The sequence below is a fragment of the Serinus canaria genome, chromosome 1A (assembly GCF_022539315.1).
Source record: "Serinus canaria isolate serCan28SL12 chromosome 1A, serCan2020, whole genome shotgun sequence".
Lineage (NCBI taxonomy): Eukaryota > Metazoa > Chordata > Aves > Passeriformes > Fringillidae > Serinus > Serinus canaria.
Genome location: NC_066314.1, coordinates 46144226 through 46161906, shown reverse-complemented (window position 1 = coordinate 46161906; position 17681 = coordinate 46144226). Strand labels below are relative to the sequence as shown.

General features: G+C 43.9%; 2 protein-coding genes across 4 annotated transcripts in view; one reads left to right on the top strand and one right to left on the bottom strand.

Moving 5' to 3' along the window:
• Window positions 1-191: 191 nt before the first annotated feature.
• STRA8 (stimulated by retinoic acid 8) lies at window positions 192-16326 on the top strand. The gene is given in 9 exon segments (XM_009086962.4): window positions 192-1061; window positions 2784-2859; window positions 4244-4328; window positions 4723-4739; window positions 4742-4874; window positions 7779-8061; window positions 9331-9407; window positions 11073-11184; window positions 14738-16326. Coding segments are annotated over 9 exon segments (966 nt in total). The 5' UTR covers window positions 192-953; the 3' UTR covers window positions 14813-16326.
• Window positions 16241-17681, bottom strand: part of LOC103813632 (solute carrier family 23 member 1-like) — a 32623-nt gene continuing 31182 nt past the window's right edge. For all 3 annotated transcript variants that reach the window (XM_018910056.3, XM_018910055.3, XM_009086963.4), the window contains one exon: window positions 16241-17511. In XM_018910056.3, the coding sequence (XP_018765601.3) occupies window positions 17228-17511 (284 nt within the window). In that variant the 3' untranslated portion in view covers window positions 16241-17227. The remainder of the gene's footprint in view (window positions 17512-17681) is intronic.

Here is a 17681-nt window from a genome sequence, read left to right as displayed (position 1 = left end):
CCCTGCCCCACTCTCCACCCCGCTGGAGAGTCCAGCCCGCGTTTTTCCCGCCTTCTGATTGGTCGCCACCGGGCGCCGGCTGCGTGCCGATTGGCCGTCCGCCACGTGCGGCTGGTGTTGCTCGGCGGGCGGCGGAGGCGCGGCGGCGGCGGGGGCGGGGCGCGGTGATTGATTGACGGCTGGATGGGTGGATTGATAGACGGAGCGAGCGGGCCATTCCACAGGCTCCCGGCGCGGCCCCTCACGGGCTTCCCCCGGCCGGCCCGTGCCTCCCGACCTCAGAAGGAGCAGCAGGGGCGGGCACTCTTACCTCTGGGCTGTGCTTGCGGTCGGTAGCGAGGCAGGGGGCATTAATCCGGTGGAAAGCCGGGAAGGGCTTTCCAGGCGGGCGCCTCAGGCTGTGTCAGGCCCGGCTGGGCCTGGATCTGGCCCTCTCGTGCAAGAGTATGTCTGGTATCGTTGCCCACACCAATGTGTCACAGTTTATTGGGAAAAAAAAAAGTATGTTGTAAAGAAGCCTGTCATTTAGCAAAGAGGAGTCTTAGTGCTTTGTGAAGCCAAGGCCTGGATTTTCCATGGAAATGAAACATAAATCATTGTAGGGAGGGGTGCAGGAGATGGGAGGCTGGCTTCAGCTGGGTTGCTCTTAATTGCTAGTGGTGAAGTAGGTTTTAGTAAGTAGTTAACAGGCAGGTATCTCTCAGGCAAAGAAAGTATGTCAAACTCCATTATTTTCTACAGAAAGATAAGCTCCTGTCAGGCAGCCAGATTTTTTTTCTTTTTGTCTATCCCCTGTGCAGGCTGTGAGATTTCTTTCCCTTCACTTAGATATTTATTCAGTATAAATAAATGTTGCATTGCAGCTTTCAACAGGCACAGCTGGAGACTGTAGGAAGACACATGCCAAAGTGAGTCTCAATCCCCTGAGACACCTGCAAGAGGTAGAACACTGCATGGCAAAGCAGCACTTGCCACAGGCACACCACTGGGTTCCTCTGGCAAGACTCTTCAGCAGCTTGCGGGGAAGAGTTTTATCCCAGTCAGACAGCTGTGCCTCAAAGGTGCGAACAGTGACTGTTTCTCTCTGCATCGTTGTCATACATGAGCGTGTTCCAACTGAACCAGGCTTAGGCTCACTCTATGAGGATGATCACTGTGTCTTTATGGGTGCCAGTATGTGTGTTAATTTCACTGTATGCACCTCTCCTGGATCTCTTTAAAGCTGCCAACTCAGCCTGAGCGAGTTGTCCAGTTTGTAGTTGCTGGGTCATGAGTTTATCATGTGCCTTATCTGTACTTTTCTTACAGGCTTTTTGCAGCATTTTTATGGCTTTGCATTTTCTTTTATAGTATTTTGGAAACAAACCAAGGGATCCCATGATGAAGCTGATGTCACAGCATTTTGTTCTGAAATCAGAGCAGTGAGTTTAGGGACAGAAGGAGTTAGGGGGAAAGGAATAATTCATTCAGCTTTATGAGGTGCACTTTGTCTTCAAGACAGTGGAAAAATAAGTTCAGGGATAAAAACAAGCACCAGTACTGTTTTTTGGTCTCAACAAAAGGAAAAAACTATTTTAGCAAAATTGTTTATAAAGATGAAGTTTACTCAAAATACTACTGAAAAGACTAAAATTATGCTCGAGGCAGAGGAGTAAACCTCAGGAGTATCTACTCAGCTCTGCACCTGATTTGTTTAGTTCCATTGGTTACCTCCAGTTTGTAAAGTAGAGGGAGTAATGATTGTTTAGGAGAAGAATTGTCCCCTGAATATGCTAAATAGCACTATATGTGTCTTGTGCCTGCTGAGTCCCTTAGCTCTCATGTAGGCTGAGGTAAGAGTTCAGTTTGCCATGTTCTGAGCAAGATACAAGCTAACCTGAAGTCAGCAGGATCTCAGATGCCAAGACTAAACAACTACTTCCTTTGCCTGGTCTAAGGGGACTGTGTTCACATGCCAGTCCTTGAAATTGCCTTTTCACAGGGTCTTATGCCCCTTGTGTGACTCTTGGGACCCAAGGAAGTTTAATATCCTAAAAAGTCTTAATACAGAAGGTTGTTTGTAATCCTAGTGCTTGGTGCCTGGCTAAAATACCCAGCGTGAAAGCTCTGCAAAGTGGATATGGATGGTCTCACCATGCACAAAAATCCTGAAATATTTTGGAGATGTGTGTGTTTAAATGCACTGGCCATATGTTTTCAGTTGTACTTGCTATATAGATGATGGAGGAATGATGTGCAGCACTGAAGTTAATCCTGTTAATCCAGACTTTTGCTAGGAGAAGCCTTTGCCATGTTTTATGCTGCCGTAATGCAGGTTACAGCAATTAGAACATGGCAAAGACTTCTCCTGGCAAAAGTCTCATGGGAAATCATTAGTAAAATCTTATGCCTTAAGTTGATAGGCATCCAACAAGACTTCACAGCATGGTATTTCTGGACATGCTCCAAGAAGAGAACGATCCAAACAAGACCATTTGCTGATGAAAAAAGATCTGAGTTAAGTAGCAAATGTCTGTGTGACTGGGTGTTATGTGTATGTATTGCATATTAGATACCCAAATATTTATATTCTCTATTGAAGCTTACTCTTTTATTAATTCTTTCCCCTTTTCATATGTATAAGGGTAGCTAGTGAAACAACACTATTTTCACAATATATTTTCACAGAGATATGGAAATTACTGAAGGTAAACATGAAGGAGAAGCAATGCAACAAAGGCATGTTAAAACATGAATCTAGTTAGAGCAGAGAACAATCAGTTCTGTTTTCTTCTTATGTTTAGTATCAGGTTTTGCGTAAGGCTAAGACATCTATCCAGAAGCTGGAGCAAACCTTGTGTTCTTTGCTGAAGATGAAAGGTAACTGTATGCAAGTATTTGCTTGGACAAAGAGCCTGGACTTGGTTTTTATGTATTTGTTAAATAGAGACAGAGGTACACAGCTGAGCCCATTAAAGCATTGCAGCTGGCTGTGGCTTTAGTCAATAAGTTGTGTCAATGCACTGAGCACTGTATCTATCTCAGAAATCCCCCTCTGACTCAGCCTTTCCTCCCCCTCCCCAGCCTAGGTGAAGAGAGGAAACCAGCAATTCCTGCTATCCCGTGGCAGCAGGCCATTCAGGCTCAGTACCCTTGGCAGATGGGGCTGGCATGGGTCCCCAGGCTGGATCCCTAGGCTCCCACCCAGAGCCTGCAGGAGCCGTGTGCTCCTCCTGGTCACAACAGTGTGGCACAGTGCCAGTCACAGCTGTCACCAGCACCCAGCCCTGCCAGAGCTTAGACTGCACAACAGCAGCACGCTGTGGTGTGAGGTACAAGAATTTCCTAGGGTAGGAAATTGAAGCCTCTGTTAAAGAGAGATGCTACAGTTTTTTCTTTCAGCTTGGCGGGCCATCCCCATGCCCTGCTCTCTTACAGCCTGTGACACCTTGGTCACACTGGCCAGCAGGTACCCTCTGCACTTGTGGCAGCTCCTGCTGCGTGGCCTCACACCCCCAACAACGTGCCTTCTGTCTAGTGCTGCTGGCCACTGCCTCTGCTAGCAGCAGGCAGGACTAGGGGCTGATAACAGAGAGGCTTTGAAAATGGTTTTTTGTCCCTTTAAGTGTCCAAATTCCTGTCAGCTAGAAAAAAACCTGCTATTCATGTGACTTGCACCTCCAATAATTTGAATCAATTAGAAGTCTCAGTGCTTAAAATGAACAACCTCATCTGAACCCACATCCTTGGATAACCCATAAAAGTGAGTCACAGGTAGAAAGAATAGTTTGACAGAGCAAAATGAAAAGGATAACGAGCGGGGAGGCTGGTTGAGGGGAGTTTGAGGCAAGCTTCCCCTTGTATGTACTTGCATATATGTAAAATCCATACTGCTTGTGAATCACAGGCTGGATTTCAGGGTTTTTCACATGCAATTTGTTCATTATAAGGTAATCAAAAAATACTGTATTGACAAGTGTGTGCCCCGAGTTTGATTTGCAGGTTGTTTTCACCATCAATTCTGTAAAGTCAATGTTAGGAAGAAGGCATTGATTCTAAGTTGCTCAGTGTTCATAAACTCCCAGTAGTGCTAGTTATGTTCTAGGAGAGACAGATGTTTCTTCTTTCACATCATTTTTGACTAATGAAAAGCTCTGCCTTGTGAAGAATCAGTTGTTGACAGTGTTCTGCTTGGTTGGGGCTGTGGGTGAGGGAGAAGCCAAAAGTGCCGTTGATGTGACAGTGACCTTTCTGCTGACAACAGCGAGCTGCAGTCTGGAGGATGGGAGCCCATCCAGCTTGGAGGAAGTCAGGGAGGAATACGTCAGGAGGCAATTTGGCAGTCAGAGGTAAGGGCTTGTACCAGTCAAGAAAAAAATGATAATATTTTGTGCTTGCTTCCATCCCAGCATCTCTTTGTCATTGCTATTGTATTTCAAGGCAGAGGTTTTTCCTCATGAGGAAAGGACAAGGAGGTTTCACCTGGACTGCTGTAATCCCATGGAGTGCACAAACATTCTAAGCATATTGTTGGTCTCATTTCCAGTCAGTGCTTGAATTTTGTTTCCCCTTCTATGTAGCTGATCTCTGGCAAGGATGTCTCATTGCCTTAAAAGCAAAAGAAGGAGGAAAAAGCTGGCTTGGGAAGAATGCCCCTAGGCTCTGGAGTCACCATGACGAGGGCATTATTAATCCAGTTAAGAAGTTATTAATGTGGCTTTTTTTCCCTTGTGTTCTTTCCAGCACTATATCGGCCTCAGAAGATATAGTGAAAGTGACTCTGCCATCTGGTATTTGCTTCAAGAATGTGAAAAACAAACACTGGAAGAATATGAGAAGCCAGAATTGATCCAGTTTTCAGACACTTTTTCCCCAGATCTAGTGGAATTTGAACGGTAGGTGCACCCCACATTGCCTTCAGGTTTTTAATTTGTTTGCAGTTATCACTGTGCATCCAGGCACTGCCGTTCATGCAGCCCTGCTGGAGCCTGTGTCTGCCTCACAGAAGCCTTGTGCCAGCAACTTTGGCTCTGCTGGTGATGAAGCTGATCACTTCTTAAGTCTCTGCAGTTTGCCCATGGACGGACTCTTAGAGCTGTAGCAGCCCCCAGCTTTTCAGGCCTTGGTAAATCCCTAAGGATTTTTCACCCTTTAAGAAAAAGAAGAAAATTTCTTTCAAGCGTGTCAGTCCCTGTGTTGCCACACTTTCCCACTGTATCCCTGCCATGGGGCTAGATTTTAGGAGGGTAAGAATTGCCGCACCAGATGAACTTGCCAAGAGTCTAGCTGTATGTGTTCCAGGGAGGTGCAGGAACCAGAGATAAGCATGTTCTTTTCCTCACAGTGATATTCATCATTCCTCTAACAGCATTGTTTTCAGGAGCTTGAACACTGTTGCCCCTTCCAGAAGCAGACCCTTAGCTCCTGGCAGCTTGGAGTACTTTTTATAGTGGGATCAGAGTAGGGTAAGGCTGGATTCAACCAAGTAAGATCTTACAGTCCTCAGCCTCTGGGCTGCAGAATAGTGGTAGTCTGGAAGATACCAGAATGCATTCTGCAACAATGCAAAATTGTCTGCAGTGCTGGGGAAGGGGGGAACCTAAACCCTCATGTGTTACACTTAGAGCTAGTGGATGTGAGTGTGTAAACCCTTTAAGTTCCTAAATGCCTGATGCAGGACCTAAAAGTCAGACTACTGTTCTCATGTCAGTTGTCCATGTATTTTATTTGGAAGTCATAATGGTAAAATTACTGGTTTTTTTCCAAAGTTAGTGATATCTTAAAACCAAATATTATACTCCATGTTCTTCCCCTTCCTGTCAGACAACATTAGGAGGTACTTAGAGGTTTTATGCCGCATTTCCAACAGGATAAACGATTATTTGGTTGCCAAAATATAAGAAATAAATGCATGTGTAATCTACCCTACACCATCAAGCAGTGAATTTCACCCTAACCGTTCCCCAGTTAACAGCATGCAGTGCAGGAGAACCCAGAGCTGCAGCTGGCATCCTCTTCCATGGCATCACCACCACAACCAAAAACTTCTGCAGTTCCTTCTTCTCTTTTGCTTTGAACTGCTGTTTATTTCTAAAAACCCCTTAGATCACCGGGTTTTTTCTCAAAAGGAGACTGCAGCTGGACCAGCAGATGGCACCAGCTTCCCACTCCTGCTCCTGCTTTTGCTTCTGTTAGAACTGGAGGTGGCTGTAGTTAAGGTACCGTTCAGAAGACCTTGAAATGTGCTGAATCCAGATGTTCAGGATTAGAAAAATCTGCTTCATCAAAGACTGCACAACAGAGCCATAAACACCTGACTTTCATGTTCTTTACTGACCAGGTAGACCAGGGCCTGTATTGTGTGGACTCTGGCATTTATCCTGTAGTCCTAGGGCAGATTGCATTTGGTTTGTAGCTAATTCTTGTAAAAAATGACCTTTCATAACAGGCATAAAACGACAAGGACTCTTCAGCAAAGAAAGCAACAGCCTTCTGGTGATCATTTAATCAGATTATTTGGGAAGCATCAGAAATGCTTTGAGCTTCAACTGACTGGGTTTTCTCCCATGTTCAGCAGTAGGAGATACATTAGTAGGACTTCACAGTACTTTGTCCAGTACAAAATGTGGTTGTCTCCTTCCAGCTGGGAAGGAAATCGTTGACTCATGCTTCAAGCCTAATTTCTTTAGCAGAGCAGTCTAATGGTGGTTCATGTTCTTCTGCTTGAGAAATTCCAGGTCCTTTGTTTGGAGCTGGACATCCAGAAACCTTAGTGAGTGCAATACCTTACAGGAGAACACTTATTCCCCTTCTGGTGTTTTGTCTCCAGCAGTGGTGGAAAATACTCCAGAGTGTGGAAACCTGGGTTTAAACAGGTTTATGTTTGCCTACAAAATTATATTTTCAATATTGGTTTGCTGGAACAAATATTTACAAATAAAAAAGTTTTTTTTTTTGAGTTTCTCATACAATACTGTTCAATTAATCAGGAAATGTGCTCATGTGGGACATCTTCCAAGGAATCATTTTGAGCCCTAACATAGTACCAATGACTGCTGTTTGTAGAGTTCTTGGTTTATACTCCTTTGATCTTTTTAATTTTGTCTGAGACTCCCTAAGCATTTAATTAATGTAAAATAACCTTCAGCAATGCTTTCTAGGGTAGACATTATTATCCTGTGCCACACAGTGCTAACAGAAGAAGCAGGCTTGTTGTGAGATTTAGTCACTGGGTTGAAATTATGACCCCTGTGTTCCACCACCAGTTTCACTACAGACTGCATAGAAGTCAGTGTTAGGGATGTGTTTCCTTAGATGTTAAATGGAGGAAATGGAACTCCCATGCATAAGTCAGAGCATCCAGACCTGGGGCAGTGTCTTTCTGTCTGTATGTACAGTACCTGTTGCATCAGGATATGACCTCAGCCAGGGTTTTAAAGTGCAGTGCAATACCAGTAAATGTATAAAAAGTCACTTGCAGTACAAAAGGTTCAGGATTCAAAGGCAAGTAACTGAAAATGTATTAAATTCCAGAGTGAGGTTTGCCCATGCAACCCGTGCAACCTGCAGTGCCTGAAGCTTCTGTTGTGAGGCAGTCCTGCTGAGGCTGAAGCTGGAGCCTGCTTTTTGCAGGTGAAATTGTCAGTGTTGGGCACCATTCAGAAATTGTAGGAAGTCTGGGAGGCAGAGTCAGTGAAGTAGTTATGGATCACAGCTACTCCCCGGTGTCCTGCTGATTTTCAGTAGTTGGCTGCCTTATAGCCTGCTCTTAAGAGATACTCCCTTTCCTTTCCTTCCAGATACCTGTATTTTTATAAGCACACAGTGGACCTGCTGGTAGAGCATGGAATTGTTTGCACTGGAGAGGTGCCTCTTCCTGAGGTCTCCACAGCTATTTCCCATCTCTGGCAAGAGCTTTCTGAAGAGAGCAGGGACAGCATCTTGCAGTACTGTAGCCAGAGAGATTTCCTCATGGATCCCAAGGCTGCTTGCCCAGAGCCTGCTTGCACTGAAGGTAGTGTGAGGGACAGCGGAGGTAACAGTGAGGAAGCCAGTGGTTCCTCAGTCTCCACACCAGAGGAAGTAAGTGCTCAGCAACATTCATAGTCTGCCTCTGAAACTCCAAGCTGATTGGCTCTGCAGCTTCTAATTGCAAACACACAGTAGTTATTGCAAACACACAGTAGTTGTAACTATGTTTTCTCAAGATCACAGAATGCGTACATGGAGACAATAAGCAGTCTTGGAGTAAATGTCTGCACCAGATTTTCTCTTGGTAAGATGCCTAGTGAGCTACAGAAGTGCAGTGGTAGTAATCCTGCTAGTCTCCACTGACTTGTGGAGTTTCTCTGCTCAGTAGCAGTTCAATTTGCCCATACCTTAGTCCAGGGACAGGGAGCAAGAACAAGAATTACACAGTTACTGTGCTCTTCACACTCTCCAAAGAGCACAGATGATCTAAATCCAGAAGGGATACCTAGTTTGAAGCCTGCTGTGTTTTGGGTTGGGTGGTTTTTTTTCCATCAAAGCACTTGTTAGCAAAGAGAAAATATTTTTAGACCAGTCCCAGTGGTACAGGGCCAATGACTGCCTGTACCATGCACCTCTGCAGAGCCAAGAAGTCAGTGACTGAGTAGACCAGAGCATTTATTAATGAGATTGAGTAAATAACAGCCAGTTCTGTCAATGGTTCCTGGAGCAGTGATTGCTGAAGTAACCAGCTGCTCAAAGAGGTACGTGTAATTGCATTAGCTGCCAGGAAGGGACAGGTGTTTACCTTTAGCATGTAAGTAAATTGCATTGACGTGTTCTGTTGGAGTCACAGGACACAACTGATAGTGCTCGTTGCCTTGGGAAATGTCACGGGAATGTTCCCTGTATGGTATTTCTGGCACTGAAAGTGTGTGAGCTGCATTATGGCAGAGTGAACTAATGACTTTAGGGGCCTGGCACAAGGAACATCCAAACTCCTTTGTCGAACTGGAGTCAGTTTTGGAGAGACTGGCTGGTACAGCTGAGAGCTCCAGCCATAAGCAGCAGTCCAGAGTCGAGTCTCTAAAGCACTGATACAATTCATGGGTTTTACTGATTTTTTTTTGAGATGTAATGTGAAGTCTAATTCCTAGAGGTTGAAGCACAGGCTTAAGGGAGTGGACTGACCTTGTGTTCCTAGCCATGAAATACAGTTATTCCACATTATTCCTGCCTCCGCAAAATCTCTTGGTTTACTCTAGATGTAACCATACCTGTTAAATGTAAAGAAAGAATATCATGCTTTTAAAGAAGTTATGCCCTAGGTAAAACTTTTTAGGTGGCTGGATATGCTGACATCTGAAGTGATTTCTCTGCTAGGTGATGTTTGAAGATGCATTTGATGTTGCTGCTGGTTTCCTTGACAGAAGCAAGGCTCAGGGATTGTCCAGCCAGAGGTAAATTACAAACACCACTTTTGGTAGACACAGTATATTCATAGCCCACTGTCAGCAGTCCATGGCAAGTGCTCTGTGGAGTAAGACAACAGCTCTCTTTCTGAATAAATGGTCAGAATAGCAGCCTCCAGCAACTGTGCTCACAATAATACTTCCTTCCTAGGGGACAAAATAAAACAACTAATGGTCATTTACAGCAGAATCAGTAAGAATCACTTATTAAGAGCCCCATCCCTTCAGGATAACTGGGGTCCTTCTGATTTTCTTTGCCATTCTGCACAGCTTTCTGTCTTTTCAATTTAGAATACTTGTAATGTTTTCTTTTTCTCTCTCACTTACCAGGCCTGTGAGGACCAAGAGGCATTCCCTAATAAATCAGCTAATCATAAGCCATACTCTCATTTATTAAAACAAAAATGATAACTTTTCAACATTTTCTCCCTTGGCTTACTCTAATTCAGTCACATGGAGGTGATCAGGTTAAAATGTGGTTGACCTCAACAGTAACACCAAAAAAACACAGGACCTTTTAAATAATAACATCTCTTTCCTCTTCAGTTCAGATGAGTGACCTAGAAGAGAACATGTCAGATACAAAGCTGGCACTGCCTTTGATTTTTCCCAGTAGACAAAAGAAATAAAAGCATTTTTTTCCTCAAGAGGAAAATCACATTATGATTAATCTTTTATGTATTCTTGCTACTTAGTCTTTGTTAAGATTGTTTCTCTTTGCAAATAGTGTTTTTAATATGTGGGGGTTTGATCCCATTTTCTACTTATTTTTCAGCATTTAGAGTGATCTTTAATGTGAATCTCTTCCTTTCACCACCATGCTAGGTTGCACTTCCAGAAAGGAATAAACTAAAATAAGCTTGTTTTGGCTGATTATCAAAATATACTTGAAGGGATGAAAAAACTTAACAAATATTTATTTATTAAATAATATTTATTAGGTCACAATTTCCATTTGCTTTTAAAATAAGATTAAGTATTCCTTAATACTTCAAAGTATTACTATAATCTTTAAAGTCTGTTTTAGGTCCCAAATCAGTTTGGTATTTCAATAGTCAACATTTATTGTTTTCTCTTTCTTGCCTGTTGTTCTGCACCTTGTAATTCTGGACAGAGCTGTGATGGCAGAACTTTGTAAAATCCCAGGAAGAATACAGAGGTGAGGTCTAGAATGAAAAGCTTAGCTTTGTGCCACAGTTACCTGAGAACACACCCTCCAGTTATAGCTACCACGTCATTTCATGATCACAGGTTACTGCATTCAGTCAAAAACTTTACAGAAGTCAAAGCTGTTCCTCTGAACAACCCTAACAAATACACTCCCAATAACCATTGTTGCTGTCTGTTTTAAATGGATATTTACTTTCCCCCAAAACAGTGTTACTGTGCTGTAATGTATCAGCAGATCTCCTTGTTGTGACATCCTTTTCTTGTATTTCTTTTCTCTGTTCTTATCTGCCTTGCACTGGGCAAACAGTATCTCATCAATGCATCCATCACAACTCCTCCCTGTCTTGCTTGTCTATTTTCTTTAATAACAGAAGCATCTTGAAAACAGATTGATTTTTTTTTAATTTATAAGTAAAATATGGAGGAGAGAAAGTAAGGAGAACAGAACAGAAAATTAAATACAGTATCTGATTCCATTTTCAGTTCAGCATTTGCAAGCTGCACTTCTGAAAATCCAGAGGATCACCAGAGACTCTATCTGCAGGTCACTGACTTCCTAAAACACCTTTTCTTCACTAATACACAGTTTTGCCAGGTAAGCCTTGCCAAAAGATTCCTTATAGAAGGAGCAGTGTATTTCAGAGCAATGTATTTCAGGAGCAATGTCAGAAAGGAATTTTTGTATTCAATGCTTTTGATCACATTGTCCAGGATGATTCCAAAAAGAACTTGGGGTTCATAATTTTAGATGTGTCATTCCAAAAGGCCAGTAGGATTGCCTTTGTAAGAGGTTAAGTGTGAGTGAACACTTTGAATATTGTTCATTGGCAAATGACATGGGGAATTGTAAATTTTTTCTTTTTATTATCGTTTACATGAAAGTTCCTTGTGGAAAAGCTTGAGTGATCACCTCTGAGCAGGTAAAGCTCACTTTCTAGCTCTCCATCAACCCCCAGCTGCTTCATTCTGAGCTCAGTGGAACCACCTTCTGCTTGTCTGGGAGCCAGGTTCCCTGCCCTGAGCCCTCCACTGGCAGGCCCTAGAAGCAGGATATTCGTGTTCTTGAGAGAGCTGATGAAAAGCTCCTGAGCTTCCCCTTAACTTCAGCCTACTGTTGCAGGTTTGCTGAGCCAGAAGTCTTTGTGTATGCATTGTTCTTCCTCCCCTTCTTGTCTCCCTGCCATGGGGGTGGCTCAGAGCTTGCACATGGGTAAAGAACTGAAAGGGACATACCCCTCAGGCAGAGTGTGCTTGTTTTGGTTCAGTGTCAGTGATACCTTCACAGTAGGCATTGGTTTGCTGGTTTCTATTGCCTAGTTCCCATCTGGCTTTTGGTACTTGAGCAGATGCTCCTTTGAAGGAAAATAGAAGTTTTGTGATGAGGGGTAGTTGAGACAGAAAACAAAGCAGAAACTGGTGTTGCACCACTACCTGAATCTGTCACAGAGAGATTGCTGTGTGCCATTTGGTTCCCCCATCCTGGAGATAGTAGCACTAGAGATGGTGCAGAGAATGGCAGCAAGCACAGGAAAAGACATTGAATGCTGTTAAGAACAGGACTTCTCTACAAAAAAAAAAAAAACCAACAAAAACTGAGGGGTACTGCAAAACCATTTTATTCATACATGGTGTGGATTCAGTACACAGAATGATTACTCATTGTGTCTAACACTAGAAGAACTAGAAACCACTAAATAAAATGAACAAACAACATATTAAAAATATTTGCACGTACAAATTACCCTATTTAGACTCCAGGGTCATCAATCCATGGGCAATTACTAAATCTGAAGGTCCAGGTTCAATATCCAGTGCAGGAGGGCCTCACAGCACAGTTTGCTATAATGTACAAGCATTTATTGTAAAACAAAGCACACTGTGTGCCCAATTCTTGCACTTTTTTCTAAACTTCCCCTGCTGGCTGTTGTCAGAGACCAGGCACTGATCTCCACAGCCTTTTGGTCTGTGACTAGCTATGTTCTGTGTAAGAGCAGAGCTCTTCTTGTGTTTAAGTAAATGACTATGAACTCAGCAGGCCTAGAAAAGAAAGAAAAGTTTTAGGCAAGATATGGCATTTTCTGGTTTTTTTTCTTTTGTGAGTGTCATGCCTGTCTCATCTTGTCCTTCTGCTTGGGGCTGCCTCGTTATGTGTGAGCCCTAGTCCATCTCCCAGCTCCCAGATGAGGTGGTATGGGAAGAGGTAGTGTCTCTTTCAAGGTTCAAAGAGGCAGATTTAAAATAAGACTGGGAGTGATGGGAAGATAAGCAGCAAAAGAGCCCAAAGTACTGCAAATTGGCAGTTGACTGTAGTATGTAGATCCAAAAGGAAATAAAAAGCTGCAAAGGTTCTTTTACACAGGAACTTTTAGTTATCTGTGATAAGACAATAAAAAGGAAATTTGAGCAGAAATCACCCAGGCTAGATAATATGAAGGTCACAATCTGTTTTGATTTAGAGTGCAGAACAACACATCTAGACAGTGCTGCCAAGAGGCAAAAGAGTAGAAAAAGGAAAATGTGACTGACAAGCTATTTTTTGTTTTGAGAGCAGAAATTCGGATCCATCTCAAAGCAAACAGATTGAGACAGTTATGAAAGTGGTTGCAGAGCAGGTATAGAAGATGTTCCAGCTAGCTTGAAACACACCAACTCAGGCAACAGCAGAGAGATCAGTATAGGCTACTCACCTTCCCCCAGAAATTGGGCTGCTCAGAGCATCAGAGACTCCTGGACTTACAGGGAAAGGAACCCGTCCTGCTTACCTTATGGGTATGACTGAACCTCTGCAGACCACTCCCCTTCCCTTGCTGTGGTACCTGTGCTGGTGCCATGCTAGCACAGGAGTTTGGGCAGTGCTGGCACTTTGCCCAAGGATAAAGCAGTGTCCCAGTGCACTGTGCACACACCTTGTAGGAGATACAGAGGTGGGCAGCAAGTACAGTAAGTACCAAGGTAAGGCATGTGATGTGACCCCACTGAAATACAAAAGGCAGCCCATGGCTCCTTTCCTTTCATCTGCAGAGCTGATGAGGTGATGGATTTTATTGCTGGTCATTCATGCCACTGCCCTGTTCTGTCATTTCTAGTTAACTGTGCAGGTACAAACTGCAACCACTGCTGTTGGACTGTGGATGGTCACTGTTTCAGAGTCACAGCTACTGAGCACAGCTCCTCTTGAGCCGCTGCCCTGGCTCTCAAGGCTGCCTAGGGCTTGCACCCCGCTGGAATTAAAAGCTGCAGAAAGACTCACACGAGAGGAGAGGGGAAATAATTTGGACAAGGAAAGGGAGAGCTCTTAAAAGGGCAGGGACCCCAAAATGAGAACAGAAGCATATGATAGAGAAATATTTCTGAACATGAGATTAGTTAAGCAATCTTGTAATTTTTCAAGAGCTGTTGTCTTAACGTCACATCATAAGAGAAGCTTAGCAGCAAAGGCAGTAAAGAGTTAATTTAGACTGAGATCCGAAAGTTTTACCTAAATGAAACTCAGTGGGGTTTTCTTCTAAATAGTACTGAGCACCTTTGTGTCTTCAAAGGCACACTTTCTTTTAAAATTATGGATTTTAGATCAGTCACTTGACAAGCAAGTGGTATTTAGTGCTTCTTAAGCTATACATTTTCAAACAGCACCTATTTTTAAAACCAGTATTTCACTGAAGAGTCTTGCATCAATGCAGAAGGTGGACTAGATGGACTGCAGGCATGAATACTTTTATCTTCCAGACTTTGATTTCTCAAGAGCCACTTGTTCTCTGTAAACTGGTGAAAGAGAAGACCTTTTTCTTCTGTTGCTAAAAGTGGAGCAAAGCCTGAAGTTGGTAGAAGTTAAGGCCTCAAGGAAGCTCTCATACCTTCAGAGCCTGTTATGTGACAAACTTGCTACCACAGTCAGTAACAGCTGTCTAGATGATGTAAATAGACACAGGGTGGAGCCCTGTGATTTTAGAAGGAAATTGGCAGGAAATTTGAGCCTATCTTCATCAGGTACCTCAGGAACTCATCAAGTGCTGGTGGCTGATTCAGAGAGGAGGGAGGGCTCATGCTGCATTTTCTGGTATATCAGCTCTTGACCAACTCACTGTAGATTTGAAATTCAATGAACTCCTCTGGTTTTTAATCCTGCTTGACTTTGGGGGGGCTTTCAGGAAGAAGATCTTCACTATGATCATGAGACTGTGATGCTGCGGTGCACGGAGACCTTCGATGATGAAGATTTCTAAGCAGTGTCTCCAACAATGTTTTGCCAAGCACTGCCAGGTACACCAGGCACGGGAGGAGCCTCACCTCTCTGTGAGCTGCCTCTAAGCAGAGTGTGGAGACACTGTGTTGAAGTGGTTTGTTACCATTGACTTCTCCTTCCCTCATTAGTAATTCTTGATACATCAGTTACATAATTTATACTTTTAAAAAGTTTTAAAGGTCTTAGCTATTTATTAATAAATGTTTTTACCCATTGCTATTTAATGTTTAGCCTTGCTTCAAAAAGAAAGGGAGGCATGTACAGTTAAGTGACCTTGCCTAGCATAAGGTGTGGGAAGAGCAGCAGGGAGGCCAGATCAGTGGCAGTCTGCACACTCCCACAGGATGCAGGTCTCAAACTGCAACCTGCAAAAGTCAGGCAACCTGGCAGTGATTATTTTTCTGGTGCAATATTTCATCTTGGGCTCACAAGGAAAGAGGGATTTCCTCACAGAGAGTGGAATGAGGCTCGTCTGTCTCTCTATGAGGACAGCAGCAGTGAGCACCCACTCCCCTGTCACCCAAAAAAGTGCAGGCACAGTAATACACTTTGGATTGTTTACTTTTGTGAAGTGTGTAAAGCTGAGTGATCAGCCTTGTGCTCTTCTTCCACATCTAATTCTTGGCTGAGCAGTGCTGCTCAGATAGTGTCTTGGAATTAAAAGTGCTGTGAAATTGAATAAAGTCCTTCACATCTCTGAGTTATGATTAAAGGCTCTCTGCAATCTTGAACAAACTGTATTCTGATAGTGGTTATGTTGAGGTCATGCTACCAGCCATCACAAACAGAAAGGATGGAAGTTCTATTTTAAAACCTAAACTGAAGCTGGTGTGCCTAGCTGTCCAACTTCAGCAGCCAGCTTTTAGACTGAGTCCAGGAGGCCTGGACTGTGGCCCAGCATTGCGTTGGTGCATAAAAGCATGGTACATTCAGGCAAAAACACGTGGAGCTGACTACTGAAGTACAAGGGAAGAATAAACACTACAGAGCCCTTTCTGTCCCTGCAGCTGAGACTGTGGTAGCTCCCCCAGATCAATGTTTGCCACACTGCTGTGTTTGAAAGTGGGGTTGCAGGGGGTCCTGTTTGGGTTTAAGAGCTCTTCAGAGTTCTCCAGGGTGCAGCCTTGCTACTCCCTGGCCTTCCCAGTGTGCTTCATTTAGACATGCTGGCATTGCTTTGAGGCTAGAAGCATTGTGATGACATTAAGGGGAAGATGAAGAACATGTTACTTTGGTCCCTCCTCTTGCATGATCATAGTTCACAGGAGTGCAGGCCTGCAAATGATTCTCTGAATACCACCTGCCACTCACTCCAGCAACCACCCTGAGAAATACATTACAGTGTACATGTTATTATTCATTATACTTACAAAAAACAAGTATTAATCTCAGTGAAGGAAACACAAACTTATGCTACAGCAACAATTTTATTACACAGCACCAGGAATCGCAGGACCACATGTGATCACATTGCATGTGGCCCTACAGGTTGAAGCTAATAGGGAATAGGAGCAATAACCTGTTTTCCAGAGAAGTGCTTATCACCACACAGTCACCACACTAGACCAAACAGGTACAGCAAAGGTACACAGGACACAGCAGCAGCATAGGGATGTGTAAGATTGTGAGCAGAAGTGTTTTCTCCATTATATTTGATGAGGATTCCTTCATCTTTGTGGGGTTGGGTGGCCAACTTGGTTCTCCTGAGACTATTCCCAACACTCCAAAGGTGGGATACATTTCTGTAAGGCTGTTTTTTTCTGTTAGGTCAGGAACCTAACTAAGGTCTCTAGAGTCCCTCTGTGGTCTGAGGCAGAAGAGACAGGTTCAGCAGACAATCCATCCCATTAACTTTAGATGCCTCTCTTACACCAATATTCATTTGATTGGCTAAATGATGAGAATTTGGAATGAGGCACCTGCTCCTTCCCCTTGGCCAGGATGAGGTATACAACACAAGGTGAGAGGTGGGTGTTGCTTTAAGGTGCTGGGGATTAACCCCCACCCAAGGGATGCCTGAGAGCGGTGCAGGGCCCATGTCAGGGAAGCTCCTTCAGGTGCCAGATCAGACAGCTGCCCCTCAGGGTGCCCAAGGGTCAGTGCAAGAAGGAAACAGAAAATCTTTCCTAGGCATTTCTTAGGCTTTGGTGTTCCCCAAAGAGGGATCAAGGTCTTCCTAGAAGTGAGCAGGCAGGAAGAGAGAAGGAAAAAATTACTTCCTCAAAGCCATCAGTGGTGCAGTCAGCAGAGCTGGGAAGAGGAAGACATCATCCTTTTCCTGCTTCCCCCTCTAACAGCTGCCAGCTCATGCTCAGATGACAGGGCTGCAGACATACTTTCAGATCTCTATTTCTAAGATGAGCTCACTTGCAGGTGAGGTGCTTATATCCTTGGATCAGCACCAATTGGTGGTGATTGGTGGATCAGCACCAATCTCAGAGTTTCTTTCTAAGCTTGGTTCAACACTGGTGTTGTGCCTAGCAGCCTTCAGTTCATCCATTCTCTTGTCACAAGACAGTTTTGTGGGGCAAGCAGGGAGGTAGCGAAACCAAGAGACATTGCAGTATCTGGTGCCTATGCCAAAAGGAAGATCATAGACCTTGGAAATGAGCTGAGAGCTCTCCATCCCTCCCTTGTGGCTTTCCTTCCATGCCAGGAGCCCCCGCTCCTCCTGTGTTCCTGCAACAGCAAAGTGAGGTGGTTGTGTTTAAAACAGCAGGTGTTCAAGCACAGGGCTGCTTTGTGTGCCTCACACCCGCTGCTCAAATCCCAGCTGACCCAGCACAAAATACAAATCCCTTCTACTTAAACCCTTCCAGCTCCAAAGAGCTCTACAAATATTCACTAAT